Source organism: Anolis carolinensis, unplaced genomic scaffold, assembly GCF_035594765.1.
Source record: "Anolis carolinensis isolate JA03-04 unplaced genomic scaffold, rAnoCar3.1.pri scaffold_10, whole genome shotgun sequence".
NCBI lineage: Eukaryota > Metazoa > Chordata > Lepidosauria > Squamata > Dactyloidae > Anolis > Anolis carolinensis.
In genome coordinates, this window is record NW_026943821.1 from 3,059,924 (window position 1) to 3,084,828 (window position 24,905).

The 24,905-nt window shown below is 43.2% G+C and overlaps 1 protein-coding gene across 6 annotated transcripts in view; it reads right to left on the reverse strand.

Annotated features, from left to right (window-relative positions):
• eml2 (EMAP like 2) overlaps nucleotides 1-24,905 on the reverse strand; it is a 66,841-nt gene that overhangs the window by 8,721 nt on the left and 33,215 nt on the right. For all 6 annotated transcript variants that reach the window (XM_016998522.2, XM_008123309.3, XM_016998525.2 and 3 more), the window contains 12 exons: nucleotides 22,889-22,917; nucleotides 21,194-21,323; nucleotides 19,303-19,452; nucleotides 17,293-17,362; nucleotides 15,280-15,390; nucleotides 12,098-12,193; nucleotides 11,833-11,967; nucleotides 7,554-7,653; nucleotides 4,922-5,076; nucleotides 4,008-4,133; nucleotides 1,018-1,149; nucleotides 831-898 (listed from right to left, as the gene is read on the reverse strand). In XM_016998522.2, coding sequence (XP_016854011.1) covers nucleotides 831-898; nucleotides 1,018-1,149; nucleotides 4,008-4,133; nucleotides 4,922-5,076; nucleotides 7,554-7,653; nucleotides 11,833-11,967; nucleotides 12,098-12,193; nucleotides 15,280-15,390; nucleotides 17,293-17,362; nucleotides 19,303-19,452; nucleotides 21,194-21,323; nucleotides 22,889-22,917 — 1,302 coding nt within the window. The remainder of the gene's footprint in view (nucleotides 1-830; nucleotides 899-1,017; nucleotides 1,150-4,007; nucleotides 4,134-4,921; nucleotides 5,077-7,553; nucleotides 7,654-11,832; nucleotides 11,968-12,097; nucleotides 12,194-15,279; nucleotides 15,391-17,292; nucleotides 17,363-19,302; nucleotides 19,453-21,193; nucleotides 21,324-22,888; nucleotides 22,918-24,905) is intronic.

The following is a 24,905-nucleotide window of genomic DNA, read 5'->3' on the forward strand; positions in this document are numbered from 1 at the left end:
AAATTAAGTTATGATTTTACAAATTAAGCACCAAAACATCATGTTATACAACAAATTTGACAGAAGAAGTGGTTCAATACGCAGTAATGCTATGTAGTAATTACTGTATTTACAAATTTAGCACCAAAATATCATGATGTATTGAAAACATTGACTACAAAAATGCGTTGGATAATCCAGAACGTTGGATAAGCAAGTGTTGGATAAGTGAGAGTCTACTGTATATCTGCTTTGCTTTTGATACTGGCTCAAGCGTAGTATTCAGAGTGCTCTCGCAGCCTAGAGTGTAAAATCTATGCTGATGATCATGCCATCACCATTCAAAGCAGGGAGCTTTGAAATGGTTGAACAGAAGCTCTCCAAAGCTTTAGGTGCTCTTACTACCTATTACAGAGAGAACCAGCTGATCCCTAATCCATCTAAAATGCAGACGTGTACTTTTCACCTTAAGAACAGACAAGCATCTCGAGCTCTGAGGATGACCTGGGAAGGAATCCCACTGGAGCATTGCAGCACAACAACATACCTGGGAGTCACTCTGGACCATGCTCTGACTTACAAGAAGCACTGCCTGACTATCAAGAAAAAGTGGGTGCTGGAAATAACATCATAAGAAAGCTGACTGGCACAACCTGGGCATCACGACCAGACAGTGAAGACATTTGCTCTTGCGCTTGGCTACTCTGCTGCTGAATAAGCATGCCCAGTGTGGAATACAAACAGTGGATGCTCATGATGTTTTCATGTGAAGATCTGTTCAAGAAAGGATCCTGGGAGACCGTTATTTCCCCCTTTCTTTCTTTTCCATAGAGGTCAAGGGGGCCCATTACCTGCCCGTTACGGTGCCCACCACCAACACCGATCCGCTGGGATGGAAGCCTGCAGAGCGCGCTGCATCCTGGAAGAGAGGAGAAGACTCATCAAGGGGATGGAAGACCACATATGGCACACCCCACGGACCACCAGGATGAGGTTGCCCCCAAACACCAGTCCTGGGTGGCTCCAGATCACACTCACGTCAATCCCCTTGCTCCACAACGGCTGGTGGGTGGCCACGCTCCAGAGGTGGACCTGCTTGTCTTGCCCACAGGTCAAGAACTGATCCAGGGTGGGATGGGTGGCCAGACCCCAAAGTTCCTCTGTGTGTCCCTGTAATGAAATACAAATTTTTGGTTTACAAATGTTATGTTTAATTGTGTGTTTGTGTTTTAGAAGGGTAAGTATTGCAGTTGCTGCCTCTCAGCTCTCAGAGGCTGGTTGCCATGGAGAAGTGGGCGGAGCCAATTGCCGTTTTGCTGAAGAAGTGCAGAGTTTAAAAAGAGAGAGCCAGTCTGTGCTCTGATGAGGCACAGGGAAGACTGATCCTAGGTTAAGGGGATCAGGGAGACTCAATTGGTCATTTTGAGTCAGTTTAAAATTAGTTTGGTGACTTATTTGATATAATCTGTGTCCTAGTAAGGAACAGAGAATCTGTGATAGCAGATCACAGGGGTGACTGTGGTATAAAAGTGGCTGAGGAATAGAGTTTCCTTAAGTAAAAGAAGCGATATTTTAGAGAGTTGATTCATCTTATTCTGGAATTGTAACTGTTATTAAGAATACCTCTTCGTGAGAAACATCATTGTAACCACTAAGCTTTGTGCCTGAATAAACTTGTTCTTGTTTTTCCAACATCGAAGCCTCTGTCATATATATTATAAACCAGGGACGCTACCATCTAGAGCAGGGGTCCTCAAACTTTTAAAGCAAAGGGCCGGTCTACAATCCTTCAGACTATGGAGGGGCCGGATTATCATTTGAAAAAAAAAATACGAACAAATTCCTATGCACACTGCACATGTCTTATTTGTAGTGCAAAACAACAACAACAGCAATGAAAGAACAATACAATATTTAAAAATGAAAACAATCTTAACCAACATAAACCGATCAGGATTTCAATGGAAAGTATGGGCCTGCTACTGGCCAATGAGATAGTCAAGTTAATTAGGATTGTTGTTGTGTGCCTTCAAGTCATTTCAGACTTTGGGTGAGCCTAAGTCTAAAATTAATTAATTATTTACTTACTACATTTATTTACTACATTTATATCCCATCCTTCTTACCCTGAAGGGGACTCAGAGCAGCTGTATGTACATACAATATATTATATTATTAGCATAGCACAATATTAGCATTATACATTACTATATTGAACTATACCACTATACTGTAATACTATATGTAATATATAACATATAATTAATATTATTATATGGTATTATTATTAGTATCATATTGTATAACATAATATTTTTATCAATATTATATGTATATACAATATATTATATTATTAAAACTGATATAAAAACATAAAACTGAGGGCGGGGGCCAGGTAAATGACCTTGGAGGGCCGCATTCAGCCCCCGGGCCTTAGTTTGGGGACCCCTGATCTAGAGTGAATAAGAAGAAGAAAGAAAGAAAAAGTAAAAAGTCTCCTCCCTGAGTCTTTGGTGGCTAGATCATTACAATTGGTGGTTCCATCTTTCCAAATTAATGGCAGTCATAATTAGCCTGTTACAATTTGGTGGCAACTTCTCGTAATTAAGCATCTTTACAATTTTGGTGGCAGCGGTGGGATAAAAAGATTTCCCCTTCCTGAAAGAGCCTTAGACGTAATTTAAGTTCAATTAAGAGACAGGGAGAGGAAAGGTCACTTGGCATTGGGCTCACCTTGACCCTCTAAGGACTTATGGTCGTGGCATTGGACTCACCGTGACCCCTTTCAGGGCCATTGTTGGTCATGGTATTGCTGAAACTTGGCAAGTCCCTAGTACAGGCATGGGCAAACGTTGGTCCTCCAGGTGTTTTGGACTTCAACTCTCACAATTCCTAATAGCCTTGCAGGGTGACCAATGGTCATGACATTGGATTTGCCTTGATCATTGAGTCCTTTGAAGGACCATCAATGGTCACCATACTGGACCTAGCTTCATTATCTACTCCTTGGAGAGCCACTAACAGTCATGGTATCAGATTCAACCTGACCATCCAAACCTTGGAGGACTCCCAATGGTCATAACATTGGACGTACCTTGATCACCTGTTCCTTGGAGAGACTCTGATAGGTCATGGCATTGGACTCACCTTGATCATTTATGCTTTGCAAAGACACCAGCGGTCACAACATTGAACTCATGGCCATAACACTGGACTTACCTTGGCCATCTACTCCTTGCAGGGCCACTAATAGTCATGGCCTTGGACTTAACCTGACCATCTACTCCTTAAATAGCCACTGATGGTCATGGCACTGGACTCACCTTGACCAAGTGCCGGAGACAGGGCTGAGGCATCTGTTAGGACACACAGGGGGCGGAGCTAGAGGAGTGGGCGTGGCTTCTTCCTAAGAGCCTGAGACAGGGCTGAGGATCTATACCTCTCCTGAGGCACTTGTTGGGACACAGAGGGCGGAGCTAGGAAAGGGGGCGGGGCCTCCTTCCAAGAGCTTGAGACAGGGCTGAGCCTCTATACCTCTCCTGAGAGGCCTTTTAGGACTAAAGGGCATGGCTAGGGGTGGAGGCAAGGCCTCTTCCCAAGAATCTCTGTATACCTCCCCTGAGGCACTTGTTAGAACATGGGGGCGGGGTATAGAGGTTCAGCCCTGTCAGGCTCTTGGGAAGAGGCCCCGCCCCCTCCTCTAGCCCCACCCCCTGTGTCCTGGCAGGCACCGCAGGACAGGGATAAAAGCTCAGCCCTGCCTCAGAGCTCGTAACTCCGCCCATCCCAGTCCTGGCCGCCCATTTGTGGCCTCGCAACTGATGGTCATGGCATTGGTCTCACCTTGACTATCTACTTCTTGCAAAGCAAATAATGCTCTCTAGGATTTTTCTATGTGCTTCAGAGAAACTCCATGGTAACTTCTGGTGGAAACAAACCATGGAGTTGCCCCAGAAGACCTAGAATATATTATTCTGTCAAGATGCAATAAGTGAAACTGTGGGTAGGTGGATTATGTTGTATCTTACCTGCACCAGGAGGGAAAAGCCGGTGGCCAAGGACCCGTGGAGGACCGAATTCCGTGTGGTTCCCACAAAGAGCGAGTCCCCCTTCCCTTCGGCCACGGTGCGCACCGGCCCAAAGCCCTCGGGGACCTAAACAAAGTGAAAGACCAGCCGTCCACATCACGTTCTCAGAGGGACCTTGTCAAACTACAACTCTCAGGACCCCATAGCCGTGAGCCATGGCGGTTGTAGTGGTGCCAAACTGCATTAACTCTATGGTGAGGATGAGACACCCTTTGGAGTTTGGACGTCAGCAGTCGGCGACGATGAACAAAGACGGAAAAAGGATTAACTGCACAATTGGGGCAGTGGGGCAGAGCCTCACAAAGGGATGCGTTAATGCCGAGGCATTTGCATTAGAGTTGATCCAGTGACTGCTTTTCTCTCCTGAAAAGTAGGCCAAGTTTGACGGGATTTCTTCCCTTAGAAACTGCCGATGTCGAGATTAAGCGAGAGTCAAAACATCAACAAAGGACTCCATGGAATGAATTCTTTTTGCATTTTAAAACAGATCAGGGGCAGAGCTTCGTGTCAGTTTTCAGATGCTGGAATAAACAACAGCACCTGCACACCTGCCAATAGGCAAGATATCGGATTACTGTATATACTCAGGTATAAGCCTAGTTTTTCAGCCCTTTTTTTCAGACTGAAAAAGCCCCCCTCGGCTTATATTTGGGTGAGGGTCCTGGTTGGCTTATATTTGGGTCAGCTTATACTCGAGAATATATGGTACATTTATTATTTTTCTCTATTATTATTGGTATTATTACATTTATTATTTTTCTCTATTATTATTGGTATTATCCCTCCCGACAGATGGCCATCCAACCTCTGTTTGAAGACCTCCAGAGAGGTTCGTTCCATCCCGCCCATATTACCTCGTTCTCCTGCAGTTTATGGTAATCCCGGCCCCAAAGGACCACCCGCCGGTCTCTGCCGCCTCCGGTGACGATGGTCCCGTTCCGCAAGACGCACAAGCCAAAGATGCCGCCTTCGTGGGCCCCGGGCACCGCGTGGCAGATCCGGTTCCCTCCTGAAAAGACAAAGAACGCCTTGGGTTAAACAGGGGAAAGAGAGAACCAATTAGGAAACGACACTGATAACCCAGGAACAAAAATCGTGTTACACTGTGTAATACAGTGATTCCCAAAGTGGGCACTACCGCCCCCTGGTGGGCGCTCCAGCGATCCAGGGGGGCGGTGATGGCACCTATTAAGACACGGGGGCGGGGCCAGGGGACGGGAGGGGCCTCTTCCCAAGTGCCGGAGACAGGGCTAAGCACCTGAGTCGCCTGTTAGGACACAGGGGGTGGAGTTAGAGGAGTGGGCGTGGCCTCCTTCCAAGAGCCCGAGACAGGGCTGAGCCTCTATACCTCTCCTGAGAGGCCTTTTAGGACTAAAGGGCGGGGCTAGGGGAGGGGCCTCTTCTCAAGAGCCCGAGACAGGGCTGAGCCTCTATACCTCTCCTGAGAGGCCTTTTAGGACTAAAGGGCGGGGCTAGGGGAGGGGCCTCTTCTCAAGAGCCCGAGACAGGGCTGAGCCTCTATACCTCTCCTGAGAGGCCTTTTAGGACTAAAGGGCAGGGCTAGGGGTGGGGTCTCTTCTCAAGAGCACGAGACAGGGCTGAGCCTCTATACCTCTCCTGAGAGGCCTTTTAGGACTAAAGGGCAGGGCTAGGGGTGGGGTCTCTTCTCAAGAGCACGAGACAGGGCTGAGCCTCTATACCTCTCCTGAGAGGCCTTTTAGGACTAAAGGGCAGGGCTAGGGGAGGGGCCTCTTCCCAAGAGCATGAGACAGGGCTGAGCCTCTATACCTCTCCTGAGAGGCCTTTTAGGACTAAAGGGCAGGGCTAGGGGAGGGGTCTCTTCTCAAGAGCACGAGACAGGGCTGAGCCTCTATACCTCTCCTGAGAGGCCTTTTAGGACTAAAGGGCAGGGCTAGGGGAGGGGCCTCTTCCCAAGAGCATGAGACAGGGCTGAGCCTCTATACCTCTCCTGAGAGGCCTTTTAGGACTAAAGGGCAGGGCTAGGGGTGGGGTCTCTTCTCAAGAGCACGAGACAGGGCTGAGCCTCTATACCTCTCCTGAGAGGCCTTTTAGGACTAAAGGGCAGGGCTAGGGGAGGGGCCTCTTCCCAAGAGCATGAGACAGGGCTGAGCCTCTATACCTCTCCTGAGAGGCCTTTTAGGACTAAAGGGCAGGGCTAGGGGAGGGGTCTCTTCTCAAGAGCACGAGACAGGGCTGAGCCTCTATACCTCTCCTGAGAGGCCTGTTAGGACTAAAGGGCAGGGCTAGGGGTGGGGGCGGGGCCTCTTCCCAAGAGCATGAGACAGGGCTGAGCCTCTATACCTCTCCTGAGAGGCCTGTTAGGACTAAAGGGCAGGGCTAGGGGTGGGGGCGGGGCCTCTTCCCAAGAGCATGAGACAGGGCTGAGCCTCTATACCTCTCCTGAGAGGCCTTTTAGGACTAAAGGGCGGGGCTAGGGGAGGGGCCTCTTCTCAAGAGCACGAGACAGGGCTGAGCCTCTATACCTCTCCTGAGAGGCCTTTTAGGACTAAAGGGCGGGGCTAGGGGTGGAGGCGGGGCCTCTTCCCAAGAACGGGAGACAGGGCTGAGCCTCTGTATACCTCCCCTGAGGCGCTTGTTAAAAAACGGGGTTGGGGTATAGAGGTTCAGCCCCGTCAGGCACTTGGGAAGAGGCCCCGCCTCCTTCTCTAGTCCCGCCCCCTGTATCCTGGCAGGCGCCACAGGACAGGGATAGAAGCTCAGCCCTGCCTCAGAGCTCGTAACTCCGCCCATCCCAGTCCTGGCCGCCCATTTGGGGTTTGTTTTTACCTTTCTTGGGTGGGTTAGGTTTGTGAGAGTAAGCTTAAAACATGAATAATCCCTCTGAGGAGCATTTTAAGCCGCTTCCTCAGAAATGAATAAAATCCCACATTATCTGCTTTGAACTGGGATATATGACAGTGTGGACTCAGATGTTCCTGTTCAAAGCAGACAATGTGGGTTATTCTGCCTTGATATTCTGCGTTATATGGCAGTGTGGAAGGGCCCTCAAAGAACTGGGTCTATTTAGCCTGCAGAAGTGGAGGTTGAGAGGAGACGTGAGAGCCATGTATAAATATTTGAAAAGATGCCATAAGGAGGAGAGAGTAAGCATGTTTTCTGCTGCCCTGGAAACTAGGACTCAGAGAAATGGGTTCAAATGACAGGAAAGGAGGTTCCACCTGAATATTAGGAAGAACTTCCTGACTGTACGAGCTGTTCAGCAGTGGAACTCTCTGCTTCAGAGTCTGGTGGAAGCGCCTTCCTTGGAGGTTTTTAAACAGAGGCTGGATGGCCATCCGTCGGGATGCTTTGCTTGTGCTTTTCATGCACAAGTTGGACTAGATGACCCACGTGTTCTCTTCCAACTCTATGATTCTATGATTCTAGGAAGCACTGTGCTGTTTTGAGAGCAGAGATTCCCACATTGGAGAATCATGCCGCTCTGTATCCACGCTCTGAACTGACCTTTCCCCCAGATGTAGAGGTTTCCCCCGGAATCACCGGTCACCGTGTCCCCGTTCTCCGTGAAGGCGATGCACAGGACGTACTTGGGCTTCTCGTGTTTCTGCAAAATGAATCCATTATCACTTACTTCCTTGTGACGGCGTGAGTGGCACCATCTATATGTCGAACTGTAACTTGCAAGATTTGAATTGTTGTATCATGCCTAATTTTGCCTTTACCCTGTAAATGTAGTTGGATTGATTGGTTATTTATAGCTGTCAATCAATGTTGTTTGCACCAGTTATATTGCTCCCTCAGCTCAATTGTTTGACTCCACCCTTTCCTGGAGTGGGTCAGTGTTTCCTTTTTCATTCCACCATCAAGCTTTCTACCAGTTGGACGTGAGAGAGAGACTTGGCTCTAAAAGCCCTTGATTAAGTTACCTCTCAGCACCAATTCTGAGGTTCTTACCCTTGAGACTTATGCTTCATGTTCAGGGCCAACCTGGATGACGTTGAGGAGTCTCAAGCGCCTTCAAATCAGTTTTTTTGGCACCAAAGGAAGACTGTGTCTTCAAACATAGGCCATTTGGACTGAGGCTGAGGTTTGCTCCGGCATTCACAGCCATTGAGAAAAAGGAACCTGGAAAAGCTTCTCAGCTGCAAAGCTCCTTGGACTTAAGATAACCAAAGACTGTAATGTATATTTTCCTTTACCCCTTTGAAACTTCCAGCTTATTGGGATAACCTTTTGTGAACAATAAAACCAGTTTTGAGTTATCTACAGTGTTTTGGTCCTTGGGCATTCCAGTTTCCCTAAAGGAGGGCAAGAAGCAATCCCCTGGGGAAATATGTCACGTCCATGCCTCTTTCGCTAAAAGTTATAGCCCCAGGCGCGACGGCACATTCCTTCTGTCTGTTTTGAGCAGGCGTGGGCCAACTTGGGCCCTCCGGGTGTTTTGGACTTCGATTCCCACAATTTCTAACAGCCGGTAGGATGTAGAAGTCCAAAACACTTGAAGGGCCCAAGTCAGCCCATGGCTGGTTTTGAGCCACGCAATGAGGAGAGGGCCTCTTTCCCAGGGCACAAAGGACAAGGCATCCACTCCTTGGACAAACACCGCAGAACTGGTTCCCCTAGACAGTGTGTATGCAAACAAATAAAGACAATGTGTGCTAATATTTGTCAACTAGGAAAAGGAAAATATCAACATTACTCTTATTTACTCGAGTCTAATGATCACCTTGTTTTGGGCAAAATGACCTCGCCAGAATCAGGGTACGCATTAGATCCGCCGCATACAGTCATCTCAGGCCCCTTCTACACTGCCATATAAAATCCAGATGATCTGCTTTGAACTGGATTATATGGCTGTGTAGACTCATATAATCCAGTTCAAAGCAGATCATCTGGATTATTATCCAATTAATAAAAGCAGATAATCTGGATTAGAGGGCAGTGTAGAAGGGGCCTAATTTAATGGCCATGGCTCAATGCTCTGCAACCCTGGGATTTGTAGTTTGGTGAGGAATCATCCTCCTTTGGCAGAGAAGGCTCAAGGTCTTGTAAAATGGGTTCCCCGTGACACCATAGCATTGAACCAAGGCAATTAAAGTGAATTCATTCTACAGCATAGATGCGTTCCAAGTTTTTCCTTCCCATTCCTGGAAACTTTGGTGTTTGTTTTTGTTTTTAAGAAGGGATTCTAAGACGGCAGCAACTGCAATGGCCAAATTGCAAAGAGGGCACCTTTTGCCACCATGCATTACATTCGTCAGCAAATGCTGCAAATTGACTTAAATTCAATAGTGCATGAGACTCAAGGAAATATGGTAATGTTAGGTTCTCTCTCTTCCTGCCTCTTCATGCTCTTCCTGCTTCTTGATCCAGCCATGCTGCCTGATGTTAGTTCTTGTTAAGAGATATGTAGTATCCTGAATTGTATTCTTTTTCAAACTAAGATGTTTTTACCTGTATGACCATCATCATAAAAGACTGTGAATAAACATATTTTTACTATTTTACTTTTGATGTATATATATTAAGTATATATTTGTATGTATGTATACATATATACAATATAATTTACAATAATATATAATATTATAATATATTGTATATACATATAATAATATTATTTTGTAATACAATACAATACTAATAATACAATATAATAATATTAATTATATATTATATTTTACATGTAATATTACTAATAATATTACAATATGTTGATATAGTACAATATAGTAATTTAATGCCAGTATTGTGCTATGCTAATAATATAATATTGTATGTAAATTTAATTTGTGAGCTGATCTGAGTCCACTTTGGGGTGAGAAGGGCGGGATATAAATGTAATAAATAAATAAATAAATAAATAAATAAATAAATCTGGCTACCAGTATTAAAAAACTCAAAAATCAGAACAGTAGATGGGAAGCAACACTCTGAGGGCAGAGGAGCCCCAAGGATGGCTAATGACTCTGAACAAAGAATGCCCCCCAGGCAAGAGAGAAACCTTTCCAGTGCTAATTAGGGTGATTAACTGCAACATTAACGCTGGCTTCCAACTGACAAAGGACTCTGGTCACACCCTGGACTCTCCACAGATACATATTTACCTTTCTTGCCTAGTTTTTCTGAGGATGCCTGCCATAGATGTGGGCGAAACGTCAGGAGAGAATACTTTTGGAACATGGACATATATTCCTCACAACCTCTGAGGATGCCTGCCATAGATGTGGGCGAAACGTCAGGAGAGAATACTTTTGGAACATGGCCACACAGCTCGAAAGACATACAACAACCCTGTGATCCCGGCCATGAAAGCCTTCGACAACACAAATAAATGTCTCTGATGTTTATTTTATGCGCATGACTCTTTTAAAAGGAAAGAGAGGCTGGCTATTTTGCATTTTCTCACCTCTGCTCACATAAACCCCTAGACTTCTGTGTTTTTGTTACTCTGCACCAATATCTAACCATATTGGTATCATAATCCTAACTGGTAACGTGTGCAGACTCAGTCCACGTGAAAGTCGTGTGGTGCAATGCCTGTTGGTGCAATGCCACTGTTATGGTTGAGCCTCATGTCTCTGCTACTGGGAGACGTGGGCGTAAGACTCCTCGAGAGTCAGATACTCTCGAGGAGCGAGAAAGAAAGCGGCTGCGAGATATCTTTGCAGAACCATCTGACGAGGATGATTTTGAAGGGTTTACTGAGAGAATGGAGGAAGAGATGGTTAGCTCGGAAGAAGATGATATGGAATGGACTCGTGTAAGGGAGGATTTGGGTGCCACTGGCAATGATAGAATGGAAGGCGATTGGGGACCTTCAGGATTAGATCCATGGGCAAGCTGGAGGGATGGGACGGGATCCACAGCTGGGGATGCTGTGGGGCGTAGTCAGAGGTGTTCCAGCTCTGATGAGGAAAGTGATGAGGAAACGCCCGGGCTAAGGAGGGCAGCTGATAGTGATGAGGACTTGTAACTGGCATAAAATGGGGTTTGGGAGCAATAGCAAATTGCGTTGGGCAAGGTAATCTGGACGAACGCTTGGGATCTGTGTGGGAAGTTTCCTGAAGACGGGTGTGTTTCGTTTGCTGACTACGTAAGTTATCTCGGACATTGGGCTCAGACGGCGGGAGGAATTGTGTGGGGTTTTGTTGTGCAACCTCTGCTTAATCTTAATAGCTTTGACCTTCCGTCGTCTTCTTGACGGACGCCATCTGCTTGTACTGGACATACGGACTGCTTGACTACGGCTTCGGATACTCCTACCTGTATTGGACCTGGTGAACTACAAACGTCTGCATCTACCTTACGACCTTCGGAACGGATTTGAGACCTCGCTGACTGCTAAGCCCTCGTCTGCTGAGTTTGTATCGGGAATCTGTCTGCTGTGTGGAGGAGTAACCTTTAAAGTTACTCAGAACATAGTTTTGGCAGCAGAGAAGTATCTGCTGCCAATTAGTTGCATTCCTTTGAACTCTTTGTTCACCAGCTTCTGTTTTGTTTGTTCCCAGGCTGAAGCAAGCTGTTTTGATTTTACCCGGATTAAACTCCGGTTTAATCCGGTTTATCTTTTGAACGTTTTTCTTGCCCCTTTTTACTTTTTAGGCTAGTGTTTGCCTAGCCCTTGTCTTTTACGGGCATTTCGAGTGCTGTAACTCCAATAAACTCTGTTATCTTTTATCTTGTGGCGTTCTGTCCTTGACAGCCACGGATCAAGTGCAGGCACCTCAAATCATCCTCTGCACTTCATCCCCAAGTTTGACCCTCACTGTTGCCGACTCACCTCGAAAATGCCCTGCCGCTTGCTGAGGCTGCCTCCTTCCAGCGTCCAGAAGTGGATGTGGGACTTCCCGCAGGTGATCAGCAGCGTGGGCTCCGTCGGGTGGAAAGTGGCCGCCAGGACGGATTCGTTGGAACACTTCAGGAGGAAGGAGAGAGAGCCTCAGGCGCAGGGAACACACCTTTGGGACGCAATCTCCAGAATCCCCCGCCATACATGGCTAAACATACAGACTGGGATTGGAAGTAAACAGTTTCCAGCCACTTACTTTCACATCAGCAAGCTTCTGCTCCTTTTGCCAATCCCATACAGAGAGGACGTGGTCATTGGAGTCGTCCACTGCACAAAGGAGCCCGCCACCATTCTAGGGAGGAAAATATTATTATTTCCTTACTACTACTACAATATTCCACTTATCTTTATTATAATACCACTTATTATTATCATTATCACATGTTGTGATCCATGTGAAAGCTGAGGAACGGACTGAGTACATAGAATCATAGAATCATAGAATAGTAGAGTTGGAAGAGACCACATGGGCCATCCAGTCCAACCCCCTGCCAAGAAGCAGGAAATCGCATTCAAAGCACCCCCGCCAGATGGCCATCCAGCCTCTGCTTAAAAGCCTCCAAGGAAGGAGCCTCCACCACAGCCCGGGGGAGAGAGTTCCACTGCCGAACAGCCTTTCTCACAGTGAGGAAGTTCTTCCTGATGTTCAGGTGGAATCTCCTTCCTTTCCTGTAGTTTGAAGCCCTTGTTCCCTTGCGTCCTAGTCTGTAGGGCAGCAGAAAACAAGCTTGCTCCCTCCTGCCTATGACTTCCATTCACGTATTTGTACATGGCTATCATGTCTCCTCTCAGCCTTCTCTTCTGCAGGCTAAACATGCCCAGCTCTTTAAGCCGCTCCTCATAGGGCTTGTTCTCCAGACCTTTGATCATTTTAGTTGCCCTCCTCTGGACGCTTTCCAGCTTGTCAACATCTCCCTTCAACTGTGGTGCCCAAAATTGGACACAGTGTGATTCCAGGTAAAGTGGTCTGACCAAGGCAGAATAGAAAGAGGGGGAGCAGGACTTCCCTGGATCTAGACGCTATTCCCCTATTGATGCAGGACAGAATCCCATTGGCTTTTTTAGCTGCCGCATCACATTGTTGGCTCATGTTTAACTTCTTCCCCACGAGGACTCCAAGGTCTTTTTCGCACACACTGCTGTCAAGCCAGGCATCGTCCCCCATTCTGTCTCTTTGATACTTACATGACTAAGTGAAGTTATTACTATTATTATTTCTTTCATCTTCTTATATCCTACTTATTATTATTATATCACTTATCATTATGATTATGATTATTATTTCCCACCTGATTATTATTATTTCCCACTTATTATTACTATATCCCACTTACATTGTTATTAGTAACATATTGTTACTAATTAGTAACATATTCTATATTGTTGTTGTTATTATTATTTATTATTATTATATATTGTTGTTGTTATTATTTCCCACTTATGGTACATCATCATCATCATCATTATTGAATCCCATTTATATTATTATTGTTATTGTTATTATTTTCCACCTAGTTATTATTATTATATCCCACTTACATCATCATTATTACGTGTATATTGTTAATGTATTTGCGCTGTTACTTTTGTAACATTGCGAGCCGCCCCGAGTCCCCACGTTGTTGTTGTTGTTATTTTATTGAAATATTGAAACAAGACAGACATGCTGGATTTCGTATCTCAAAATCACAAGTCGAACACTTCCCAAGTGTCTAGGACTGTGTGATGTGTTTTCGGATGATGCTGCAGATCCCAGCAGGGTGGCCTTTTGCAGTTGGCAGATCGTTATTTTGTCAGTGTCTATGGTTTCCAAATGCCGGCTGAGATCTTTTGACACGGCACCCAGTGTGCCCATCACCACCGGGACCACCTGCACTGGTTTCTGCCAGAGTCTTTGCAGTTCAATGTTGAGGTCCTGATAGCGGCTGAGTTTTTATATTATTTATATTATTATTGTTATTATTATTCGCTATGGTTTTTAGTCTTATGTCTTTCTCACCCCGAGTTTTAACTTAATGTTCATGTGGTCCGCCCTTGTTTTCATTATTTCCTTGATTTGTATTGTAATGGATATTATTATTTATTGTATTGTTCACTGTGTTGTGATGTGTTGTTCTTTTAAATGCTGTTTATATTGTATTGTTTTGGGCATGGTCCCATGTAAGCCGCCCCGAGTCCCCGTTGGGGAGATGGTGGTGGGGTATAAATAAAGTTTTATATTATTATTATTATTATTATTATTATTATTGACACAACGACGTTGTATGACACAGCAAACAAGATAGATATGCTGGATTTCGTTTCACAAAATCACAAGTCGAACACTTCCCAAGTGTCTAGGACTGTGTGATGTATTTTCGGATGATGCGTGCAGATCCCAGTAAGGTGGCCTTTTGCAGTTGGCAGATCGTAATTTTGTCAATGTCTATTGTTTCCAAATGCCGGCTGAGATCTTTTGGCACGGCACCCAGTGTGCCCATCACCACCGGGACCACCTGCACTGGTTTCTGCCAGAGTCTTTGAAGTTCAATCTTGAGGTCCTGACAGCGGCTGAGTTTTTCCTGTTGTTTTTCGTCAATGCGACTGTCACCTGGGATGGCAACATCAATGATCCAAACCTTGTTCTTTTCCACAACTGTGATGTCTGGTGTGTTGTGTTCCAGAACTTTGTCAGTCTGGATTCGGAAGTCCCACAGTATCTTTGCGTGTTCATTTTCCAAGACTTTTGCAGGTTTGTGATCCCACCAGTTCTTAACTGCAGGGAGGTGATACTTGAGGCATAGGTTCCAATGAATCATTTGGGCCACATAGTTGTGCCTCTGTTTGTAGTCTGTCTGTGCAATTTTCTTACAGCAGCTGAGGATATGATCAATGGTTTCATCGGTTTCCTTGCACAGTCTGCACTTTGGGTCATCAGCTGATTTTTCGATCTTGGCCTGAATTGCCTTTGTCCTGATGTCTTGCTCCTGGGCTGCAAGGATCAGGCCTTCTGTCTCCTTCTTCAGGGTCCCATTCGTGAGCCAGAGCCAGGTCTTCTAATTATTATTATTATTATTATTATTATTATTATTATTATTATTATATACCACTTTCAGTATGTTAAGATCAGTCCGTCATCCATCTAGTGCCGGCCTGGGCCAACTTGGGCCCTCCAGATGTTTTGGACTACAACTGGTAGGCTGTTAGGAATGGTGGGTGTTGAAGTCCAAAACACCTGGAGGGCCCAAGTTGGCCCAGGCCTGGTCTAGTGGAAGGTGATGAATACAGGCCTCTTTCAGAAGTGCTTTAGCCAAAGTATTCCTGCCCGGCAGAATGGGGTTGGACTAGATGGCCTTTGGGGCCCCTCCTGGCTCTAATTCAGTTATCTGAATTGCTCACCGACTTGGAGAAGCCCACGCAGCTGACCGCCCGGTCAAAGGGTCCTGGTCCCAAGACGTGGAGCGTGTTCAGGCTGACCGAATCCCAGACCCTCACATGCGGAGGAAGCGGCTGTCGAAGAAGAAAGGAAAGACAATAGATAAAGGAAAACCACGAAACAACAGGAACCAATTCAGCAGCCCCTAAAGTTTCCCTATTGGCTCCATTCGGTTTTTTTTTTTTGGTTTTTTTTTTGTGAATAATTTTTTTATTTTATCGTGAAACATAATACATTGAAAGTGGTGGAACAATATATCAATAGAAAAGTGGGAAAGTATCAAGAGGGAAAAATAAACATAAAAATAGAGGTTAAAAAAAAAAGACCAAAAAAAGAAAAAGGAAAAAAAAGAAGAAAGAGAAAAAAAAATCGGATTATACAGTAAAGTCTCACTTATCCAACGTTCTGGATTATCCAACACATTTTTGTAGTCAATGTTTTCAATACATCGTGATATTTTGGTGCTAAATTTGTAAATGCAATAATTATTACATATCATTAATGCGTAATGAACTACTTTTTCTGTCAAATTTGTTGTATAACATGATGTTTTGGTGCTTAATTTGTAAAATCATAACCTAATTTGATGTTTAATAGGCTTTTTCTTAATCTCTCATTATCCAACATATTCGCTTATCCAACGTTCTGCTGGCCCGTTTATGTCGGATAAGTGAGACTCTACTGTAGAGGTAAAAAAAAAAGACCAAAAAAAGAAAAAGGAAAGAAAAGAAGAAAGAGAAAAAAAAATCGGGTTATACAGTAGAGTCTCACTTATCCAACACTCACTTATCCAACGTTCTGGATTATCCAATGCATTTTTGTAGTCAATGTTTTCAAAACATCGTGATATTTTGGTGCTAAATTCGTAAATACAATAATTACTTCATAGCATTACTGCGTATTGAACTACTTTTTCTGTCAAATTTGTTGTATAACATGATGTTTTGGCGCTTAATTTGTCAAATCATAACCTAATTTGATGTTTAATAGGCTTTTCCTTAATCCCTCCTTATTATCCAACATATTCACTTATCCAACGCTCTGTCAGCCCGTTTATGTTGGATAAGTGAGACTCTACTGTACTTCCCATCTTGGCTTTGGAGTTGTCTCTTTCATTAATTGTGTCTTTATGTATTCCATTTAATCTACTTTATATATTAGACAGGTCTATCATAAAATACATTCTTCTTTTTCTTAGGAATTTTATAAAGTTTGTCCAGTCTGTTTTGTTTTTCCCTTCTCTTATTTTTTGTCCATTTGTACTATATCCAGTATTCTTATTATCCATTCTTCGGGGGTTGGGAGTCTTTTTCCTTTCCAGACCTTTGCGATTGTTAATCTTGCCGCTGTGCTTAAATAGAAAAATATTTCGTTTTTCTTAAATTTTGCCTTCGTGAAACTTAATAAACACATTTCCGGTTCTGATTTAAATTTAATGCCTACAATTTCTTGTGTCATTTCGTGAGCAGTCTTCCAAAATTCTTTAATTTTCTCACAGGACCACCATTGATGAAAAAATGTCCCAATTTTTTTCCCGCATTTCCATCGGCACCATTAGTTATGACACAGACCCCGTCCAATTTCAGAAACACTTTAGAAATGATTCGCCACCCCGTAATTTCGCAATGAGTATTGAAACTTAATCACAAAGGTCTATTATTTCCCTTAATTTGCTTATTATTTGCATGGCCTGCTGGTACTGACAAACATGTCTGTGATTTGTTTTGAACGCGTCCAAATAGATTAAACAAACACAAAGGAATCTGTTCCTGTTCTTTCCTGTTCTATTTTGGAGATCCAGACACGTCTTTGCTGCCAGCTTTGGGCATCATCGGAGACTTTGGGTGGCAGGCACCCAAATTAGTTTAAAATGGCAAAGAATTGAACAAAAATCTGGGACTGAACGAACCCTCATTGAGTTGAGATCCTCTTGTTTGGCATAATACATTCATTCCAGAATTGTGAGTGACCCTCACCTTGCCATCTTTTGATGTTCCGGCCACTTGTCCGGTTGCAATGGTCACCATGTCGGGATGGACAGCCAGGCTACGGACAAAAGAAAGGGAAAGAAGTTTGTATACAGAGCACTATGTCTCCCAAAAGACCACCCATCCATCCCTGATGAATACTATTTTATCTAATACTAGCTTGGGTACCCGGCGATGCCCGGGTTTTGAAAAGGCCGGGCTGTGGCGCAGGCTGGTTAGCAGCCAGCTGCAACAAATCACTCTGACCAAGAGGTCATGAGCCCGTGCCTGTGTTTGTCTCTGTCTCTGTTTTATGTCACGGCATTGAATGTTTGCTTTCTATGTGTGCAATGTGATCCGCCCTGAGTTCCCTTCGGGGTGAGAAGGGCAGAATATAAATACTATAAATATTATTATCATACAATTATAATTATAAATATAATTATAATAATACTAGCTGTGCCCGGCCACGCATTGCTGTGGCAAAGTGGTGGTGGTATTGGTTAAAAATTGTTGTGTAATTTTTATTTGATGTTATTTGTATTTTTTAATTAATTTTATTGTAAGTTATCTTTTTATTTATTATATTTTATTATTTTCTTGTATTATTTTTAGTTATATTCTGTTATTATAGTATTTTATTGTATTAATTTTTTAGTATTTTTGATTATTTTTTAGTGTTTTTATTATTTTTATTGGGTTGCTAGGAGACCAAGTTGGAGGAGCTTAGCCTTCTAACTGGCAGCAATTGGATAAAAGCAATTATTCCTCTCTCTCTCTAATTAGGACTTTATTTTTCTTTTCTTTTTGTTGTATCAACCTAGAGCCGTGGATGATGGGTTGTGTTATCAAATTTCGAGGTTGGGGGGCCTGTAGTTTTGTTGTTTTGTGGGTCGCCGTGATGCCATCACTCTTTTATATATATAGATATATACACATACACATACACATACCTGGAGGAAGTTGGTCATAAAGTCCATGCTGGTAGACCTACAGGTTGCAGCTACACTGTATAATTAACACAGTTTGGAACTGCTTTAATCACCATTGCTCCATGCTTTGCAATCTTGGGAGTTGCCGTTTTTACACACTCCAGTGGTGGTATCTATTGATCTACTCACATTTGCATGTTTTTGAACTGCTAGGTTGGCAGGAGCTGGGGCTAACAGCGGGTGCTCAAGCCACTCCCGGGATTTGAACCTGGGACCTTTTGGTCTGCAAGTTCAGCAGCTCAGCGCTTTAACGCACTTCGTCACCAGGGCTCCTATTTGCAAATCCTAGACAGATATAATTATCTATATATAGAGAGATGTCTAGATAAATATATATGAATATGGGGCTTGCAAATATCGCAGGAGAAATGCACACACACACAGAGATTTCTAGATAGATATAAATATAAATATATAGGGCTTGCAAATATTACAGGAGGGAAATGCACATAATATATAGAGAATTTGCAAATGTTTCAGGGGGAAATGCATATGTGAAATTAATATATATAATTATAGATCTATATCTAGCTCTGCAGGCATTGAATGTTTGCCAGTTACTATGTTGAAAGCTGGCCTGAGTCCCCATGGGGAGATAGGACAGGGTACAAATGAAGTTGTTATTATTATTAGTATTATTATTATTAGTATTATTAGTATTACTATGTTATTGTTAATACCATATTGTTTTTGTTGACCCTACTTTTCCACTTTCAGAGCAAGTTTACTGTTTTTCTTTGAAATACGGTGAATATTCAAAAACCTTTAACCTACTGATTCCTCAATATAATTTCATTGGGATCTATTTTCATTTTGAAATGTACCCATAGCTGCTGCATTTTCCACTCTCGGCTTATACTTGAGTCAATAAGTTTCCCCAGTTTTTTGTGGTAAACTAGGTGCCTTGGCTTATATTAGGGTCGGCTTATACTCGAGTATATACGGTACCTATACTCCTTATTGGGCCAAAAGGGGTCCCACATGGGAAATGTTCAAGCACCTCGGGCAAGGCGTCCCTCCCACTCACCATTTGATGTCGTCGGTGTGGCCCAGGTAGTGGCGCTGGCGCTGCTCCTCCACGTTGTAGAGGACGGCCACGGCGGCCACGAAGTAAGCGATCTCCCCGGTGGGCAGCAGGAAGAGGTTGGCCCGGCAGTCCCGGCCTCGGTAGCCATAGCTGGAAAAGGGCCAGTCAAGGTTTGGCGGAATGAAAAAGAAAACACTGGGGCGCATCTCTGCTGCAGAATGAATCCACTTTAATTGGCACTTGAGAAGTGTTAATGTGGGATTTGTGTATTGATAGTGTTTAAATGCAATTTGTGCCATGCTTGTATTGCAACTGATTGCATCATCCAGAATGTACCATAGTGTGGAAAGAGTTAATTGCCAAGAAGCTATGATGTCCTTGATGTATGGCTGGAACTAGGGAGTATCCAGACACAAGTGTGTGTGCTTATTGATTGCGTCAGTTCAGTTGAGTTCTGTCTGCCTAGAGTTCGAGTCAAGTTCTGTTGGAGAACAGAACAGTCCTGTGTTTATCTGTCGTCTGCAAGTCTGTTTGTGTTGATTACTGCTGCATACAGTAAAACTTTGTAAATAGTTTTACCAACGTCTCTGAGTGTCTCTTCGTTCTGTGCTCCACTGCTTCCATCCAACTACTGCTGCGCTGCAAATACTGACAAGAAACACACTGGGAGTAGATAAAAGGACCTCAGCTGCTGCAGTCAGAGCTGGACTAGAAATTTACACAATCCATGCAGCGCCCAAACACGAGTCAAAGAACATGAAAGGCCCTGCAGACTAACTCAACCAGAGGAATCAGCCATAGCAGAGCACTTGATGAACCAACCTGGACACAGGATATTATCTGAGAACACAGAAATGCTTGACCACTCCCACCACTATCATCCTATTCCACCTGGTCAAGAAATGATTCCCATAAGCCACAGCAACGCGTGGCCGGACACAGCTAGTCTATATATATAAAAGAGTGATGGCATCACGGCGACCCACAAAACAACAAAACTACAGGCCCCCCCAAACCTCGAAATTAGACAACATAACCCATCATCCATGCCTCTAGGTTGATACAACAAAAAGAAAAGAAAAATAAAGTCCTAATTAGAGGGAGAGGAAGAATTGTTTTTATCCAATTGCTGCCAGTTAGAGAGCTAAGCTCCTCCCACTTGGTCTCCTAGCAACCTACTCAGCCCAGGGGACAGGCAGAGTTAGGCCTCAGGCCTCTTCCACACTGCCTATAAGATACAGATTCTCTGATTTTAACTAGATTATATGGCAGTGTAGACTCAAGACCCTTCCACACAACTATATTACCCATTTATAATCTTACTAGCTGTGCCCAGCTCTATGCTTCTATTATTATTATTATTATTATTATCATCATCATCATCTTCATCATCATTATTATGTAGAGGCTGGATGGCCATCTGTCAGGAGTGCTTGGATTGAGTCCTCCTGCATGGTAGAAGGAATACCACCACTACCTCAACAATTTCTCACCAACACCACCAGACAACGCCACAGCAACGCGTGGCCGGGCACAGCTAGTAACATATAAAACAGCTCTGTTTTTAAGCAAAGCAATACGTCTGAGAACCACATATGTGGGGCTGATCGGGGTAAATTGTAGGGGTGATACGGAAATGTGATGTATATATTTACTTTTATCATATTTATTTATTTGCTGTATTGTTATAAGTGTTTTATTTAACTTACTATATGGAATGTAATCATGTTTTATGAAGCCTTTTTGTTTGGTTTGGTACTGTGATATGGCCTAAGGGCTAATCAATACATTTACTACCTTACTCCTACCTCTATTTGACCCCAAATGGCCCCTCTCCACCCCTTATTTATTTCCGTTCCCTGGAGGAAACGTGGCTTTGGGGTCAGGATACACCCAGTCCAGCTTGAGCTTCTTATGGGGCAGGTCCAGCTTGGCGTCCAGGCTGAAAGTGGCCACGACGGCATCGGGAACGAACATGGGGATGGGCCGCCCACGCAGGAACATCTTCACGTAGCCATCCTCTGTGGGGAGATTTATTGTTGTTGTTGGTATTATTATTATTGTGTATTTATACCCCGCTTTTCCTCTCCATAAGGACACTCAAAGCGGCTTACATCAACAGCATTTCCATACAACTTAAAATCTACAAATATACACACATTAAAACAGAGAGATGTCTAGATAGATAGATATGAATATAGATATATAGGGCTTGTAAATATTGCAGGGGAAATGCGCGCGCACACACATAGAGATTTCTAGCTAGATATAAACATAATAATAATAATAATAATAATAATAATAATAATAATAATAACTGCAAAAGGCAACCCTGCTGGGATCTGCAGCATCATACGAAAATACATCACACAGTCCTAGACACTTGGGAAGTGTTCGACTTGTGATTTTGTGATATGAAATCCAACATATCTACCTTGTTTGCTGTGTCATAATAAAATAAAATAAAATAATAATAATAGTAAAATAATACATGTAGTAATAAATAAAGTAAAATAATAAATACAGTAGAGTCTCACTTATCCAAGCCTTGTTTCTGGGTTATCCAAGCCATTTTTGTAGTCAATGTTTCAATACGTCGTGATATTTTGGTGCTAAATTCGTAAATACAGTAATTACTGCATAGCATTACTGCGTATTGAACTACTTTTTCTGGCTAATTTGTTGTAGAACATGATGTTTTGGCGCTTAATTTGTAAAATCATAACCTAATTTGATGTTTAATAGGCTTTTCCTTAATGCCTCCTTATTATCCAAGATATTTGCTTATCCAAGCTTCTGCCACCCCGTTTATGTTGGATAAGTGAGATTCTACTGTAGTATAATATAGTAATTTATTGCCAGTATTGTGCTATGCTAATAATATAATATTGTATGTAAATTTAATTTGTAAGCTGCTCTGAGTTTCCTTCTGGGCGAGAAGTGCGGGATATAAATGTAGTAAATAAATACAGTAGAGTCTCACTTATCCAACATTTGCTTACCCAACGTTCTGGGTTATCCAACGCATTTTTGTAGTCGATGTTTTCAATACATTGTGATATTTTGGTGCTAAATTCGTGAATACAGTAATTACTGCATAGCATTACTGCGTATTGAATTACTTTTTCTGTCAATTTTGTTGTATAACATGATGTTTTGGTGCTTAATTTGTAAAATCATAACCTAATTTGATGTTTAATAGGCTTTTCCTTAATCCCTCCTTATTATCCAACATATTCGCTTATCCAACATTCTGCCAGCCAGTTTATGTTGGTTAAGTGAGACTCTACTGTATTTAAAAATCATCACCGTTCCAATGATGTCAAGGCAATTCTAGATTGTACATATAGCCTAAAGACTAACTGGATTTCATTGGGAAAGATTCAGGATAGCCAATTTGGCTCTGCAGCAAATATCACACAAAATCCGGAACCTGGAAAGGAGCAATGGTCAACTGAAAGGCACGAAACGCACTACGCAAGCATTTGAAGCTTCTTTGGCAACTAAATCCAAAAACAGTTAGTCTTAGATTTCATATTGAACCTTGGTCACCATCACATGCAAAGCATAGAGAGATTCAACTTACCAGCATTGAAAGTGGCTTCTTTCGGTTTGCTGCAGAGGAAAAAAAAGAAAGGAAATGGTTAGGATAGAAAGCGGAAAAGGGACGGGGAAGACATAGCTCCTTGTAATGTTCACTGGGAAAGACTGGTGCCCTATAGCGCTGTAGGTCCTGACCCCAAAAGGAGTCACTTTCAGTACTTCCGAATGGCACCTTCAATAATTCTCTCCTGACGTTTCACCCACATCTATGTCAGGCATCCTCAGAGGTTGTGAGGCATGGAGAAACTAGGCAAGGAAGGTTAATATATATATCTGTGGAGAGTCCAGGGTGTGAGAAGAGTTCTTCTCACATTCACGCTGACTTCCAACTGACAAAGAACTCTTCGCACATCCTGGACTCTCAACAGATATATATTCCTTTCCTTGCCTAGTTTCTCTATGCCTCACAACCTCTGAGGATGCTTGCCATAGATGTGGGCGAAACATCAGGAGAGAATACTTCTAGAAGATGGACATACAGCCTGGAATACGTACAAAACCCTGAAAGTCAGCCTGTTTACCGAGCCTTGCAAATGTTTTGATGTTTTATTGTTGATTGATCTGTTTTATTGTTTTGCTATTATATTGTTGTGTCCGGGCTTAGCCCCATGTAAGCCGCCCCGAGTCTCTTCGGGGAGATGGGGCGGGGTATAAGAATAAAGTTATTATTATTATTATTATTATTATTATTATTATTATTATTATTATTATTAAATGCTGGTTTGTTATTACCAAATGTTTACATTTTGTACCTATTTTCTATACCTGCATATCCGAAGTCACATAAAAATTTCTCGGGCCAAAAAGGGTCCCAAATCGGAAAGATTAAGAAGCATTATTTCGGCAGAGCCAAATGGAACCTTGCATTGGGAAAATTTCCCACTTAAACTGAAAATAGCAGGGGCTGAATTTCCCTGATCCGAAATGCTTGGATTTGGATTTTGGACTAGAGTAGAGTCTCACTTATCCAACACTCGCTTATCCAATGTTCTGGATTATCCAACGCATTTTTATAGTCAATGTTTTCAATATATCATGATATTTTGGTGCGAAATTCGTAAATATAGTAATTACTATGTAGCATTACTGCGTATTGAACTACTTTTTCTGCCAGATTTGTTGTATAACATGATGTTTTGGTGCTTAATTTGTAAAATCATAACCTAATTTGATGTTTAATAGGCTTCTCCTTAATCACTCCTTATTATCCAACATATTCGCTTATCCAATGTTCTGCCGGCCCGTTTATGTTGGCTAAGTGAGACTCTACTGTATTTGCTTATCCACGGGTAATGAGATATCTTCGACTCAAGTTCCAACAAATAGCAACTCCATTTTCCCCACTTTCATGGAGGTCTTGCATCTCTAATCCCAGCAACTATGAAAGACTGGCTATAACTGCGCCGGGCTGTGGCGCAGGCTGGTAAACAGCTGCTGCAATAAATCACTCTGACCATGAGGTCATGAGTTCGAGGCCAGCCCATGACGGGGTGAGCACCCATCAATTAAAAAATAAAAAATAGCCCCTGCTCGTTGCTGACCTAGCAACCTGAAAGATAGTTGCATCTATCAAGTAGGAAATAAGGTACCACTTATAAAAGTGGGGAGGCAAGTTTAACTAATTTACAACGTTGGAATGAGGAAGTGCCGTCACAGTGGATGATGAAGCAGCTGCTGTGGCCAGAATCGAACATCCCCTCAGGAGAAGGTTAAATTGCCTCTGCGTCTGTCTCTGTTCGATGTGTTTATGGGCACTGAATGTTTGCCCTATATGTACATAATGTGATCCGCCCTGAGTCCCCTTCGGGGTGAGAAAGAAGGGAGGAATATAAATACTGTAAATAAATAAATAAATAACTTCCATTGTAACGGCAATGCCAACGGTGCGCCATTTCCCTCCCTTGTGCACCATTCTAAGACGACTGCAGAAAGCGCATGAGATGAATGACGGCTCCAAGGCAGTGCTGCTCTTGGGCGCATGTTAGTAGGAAAGAAATAGT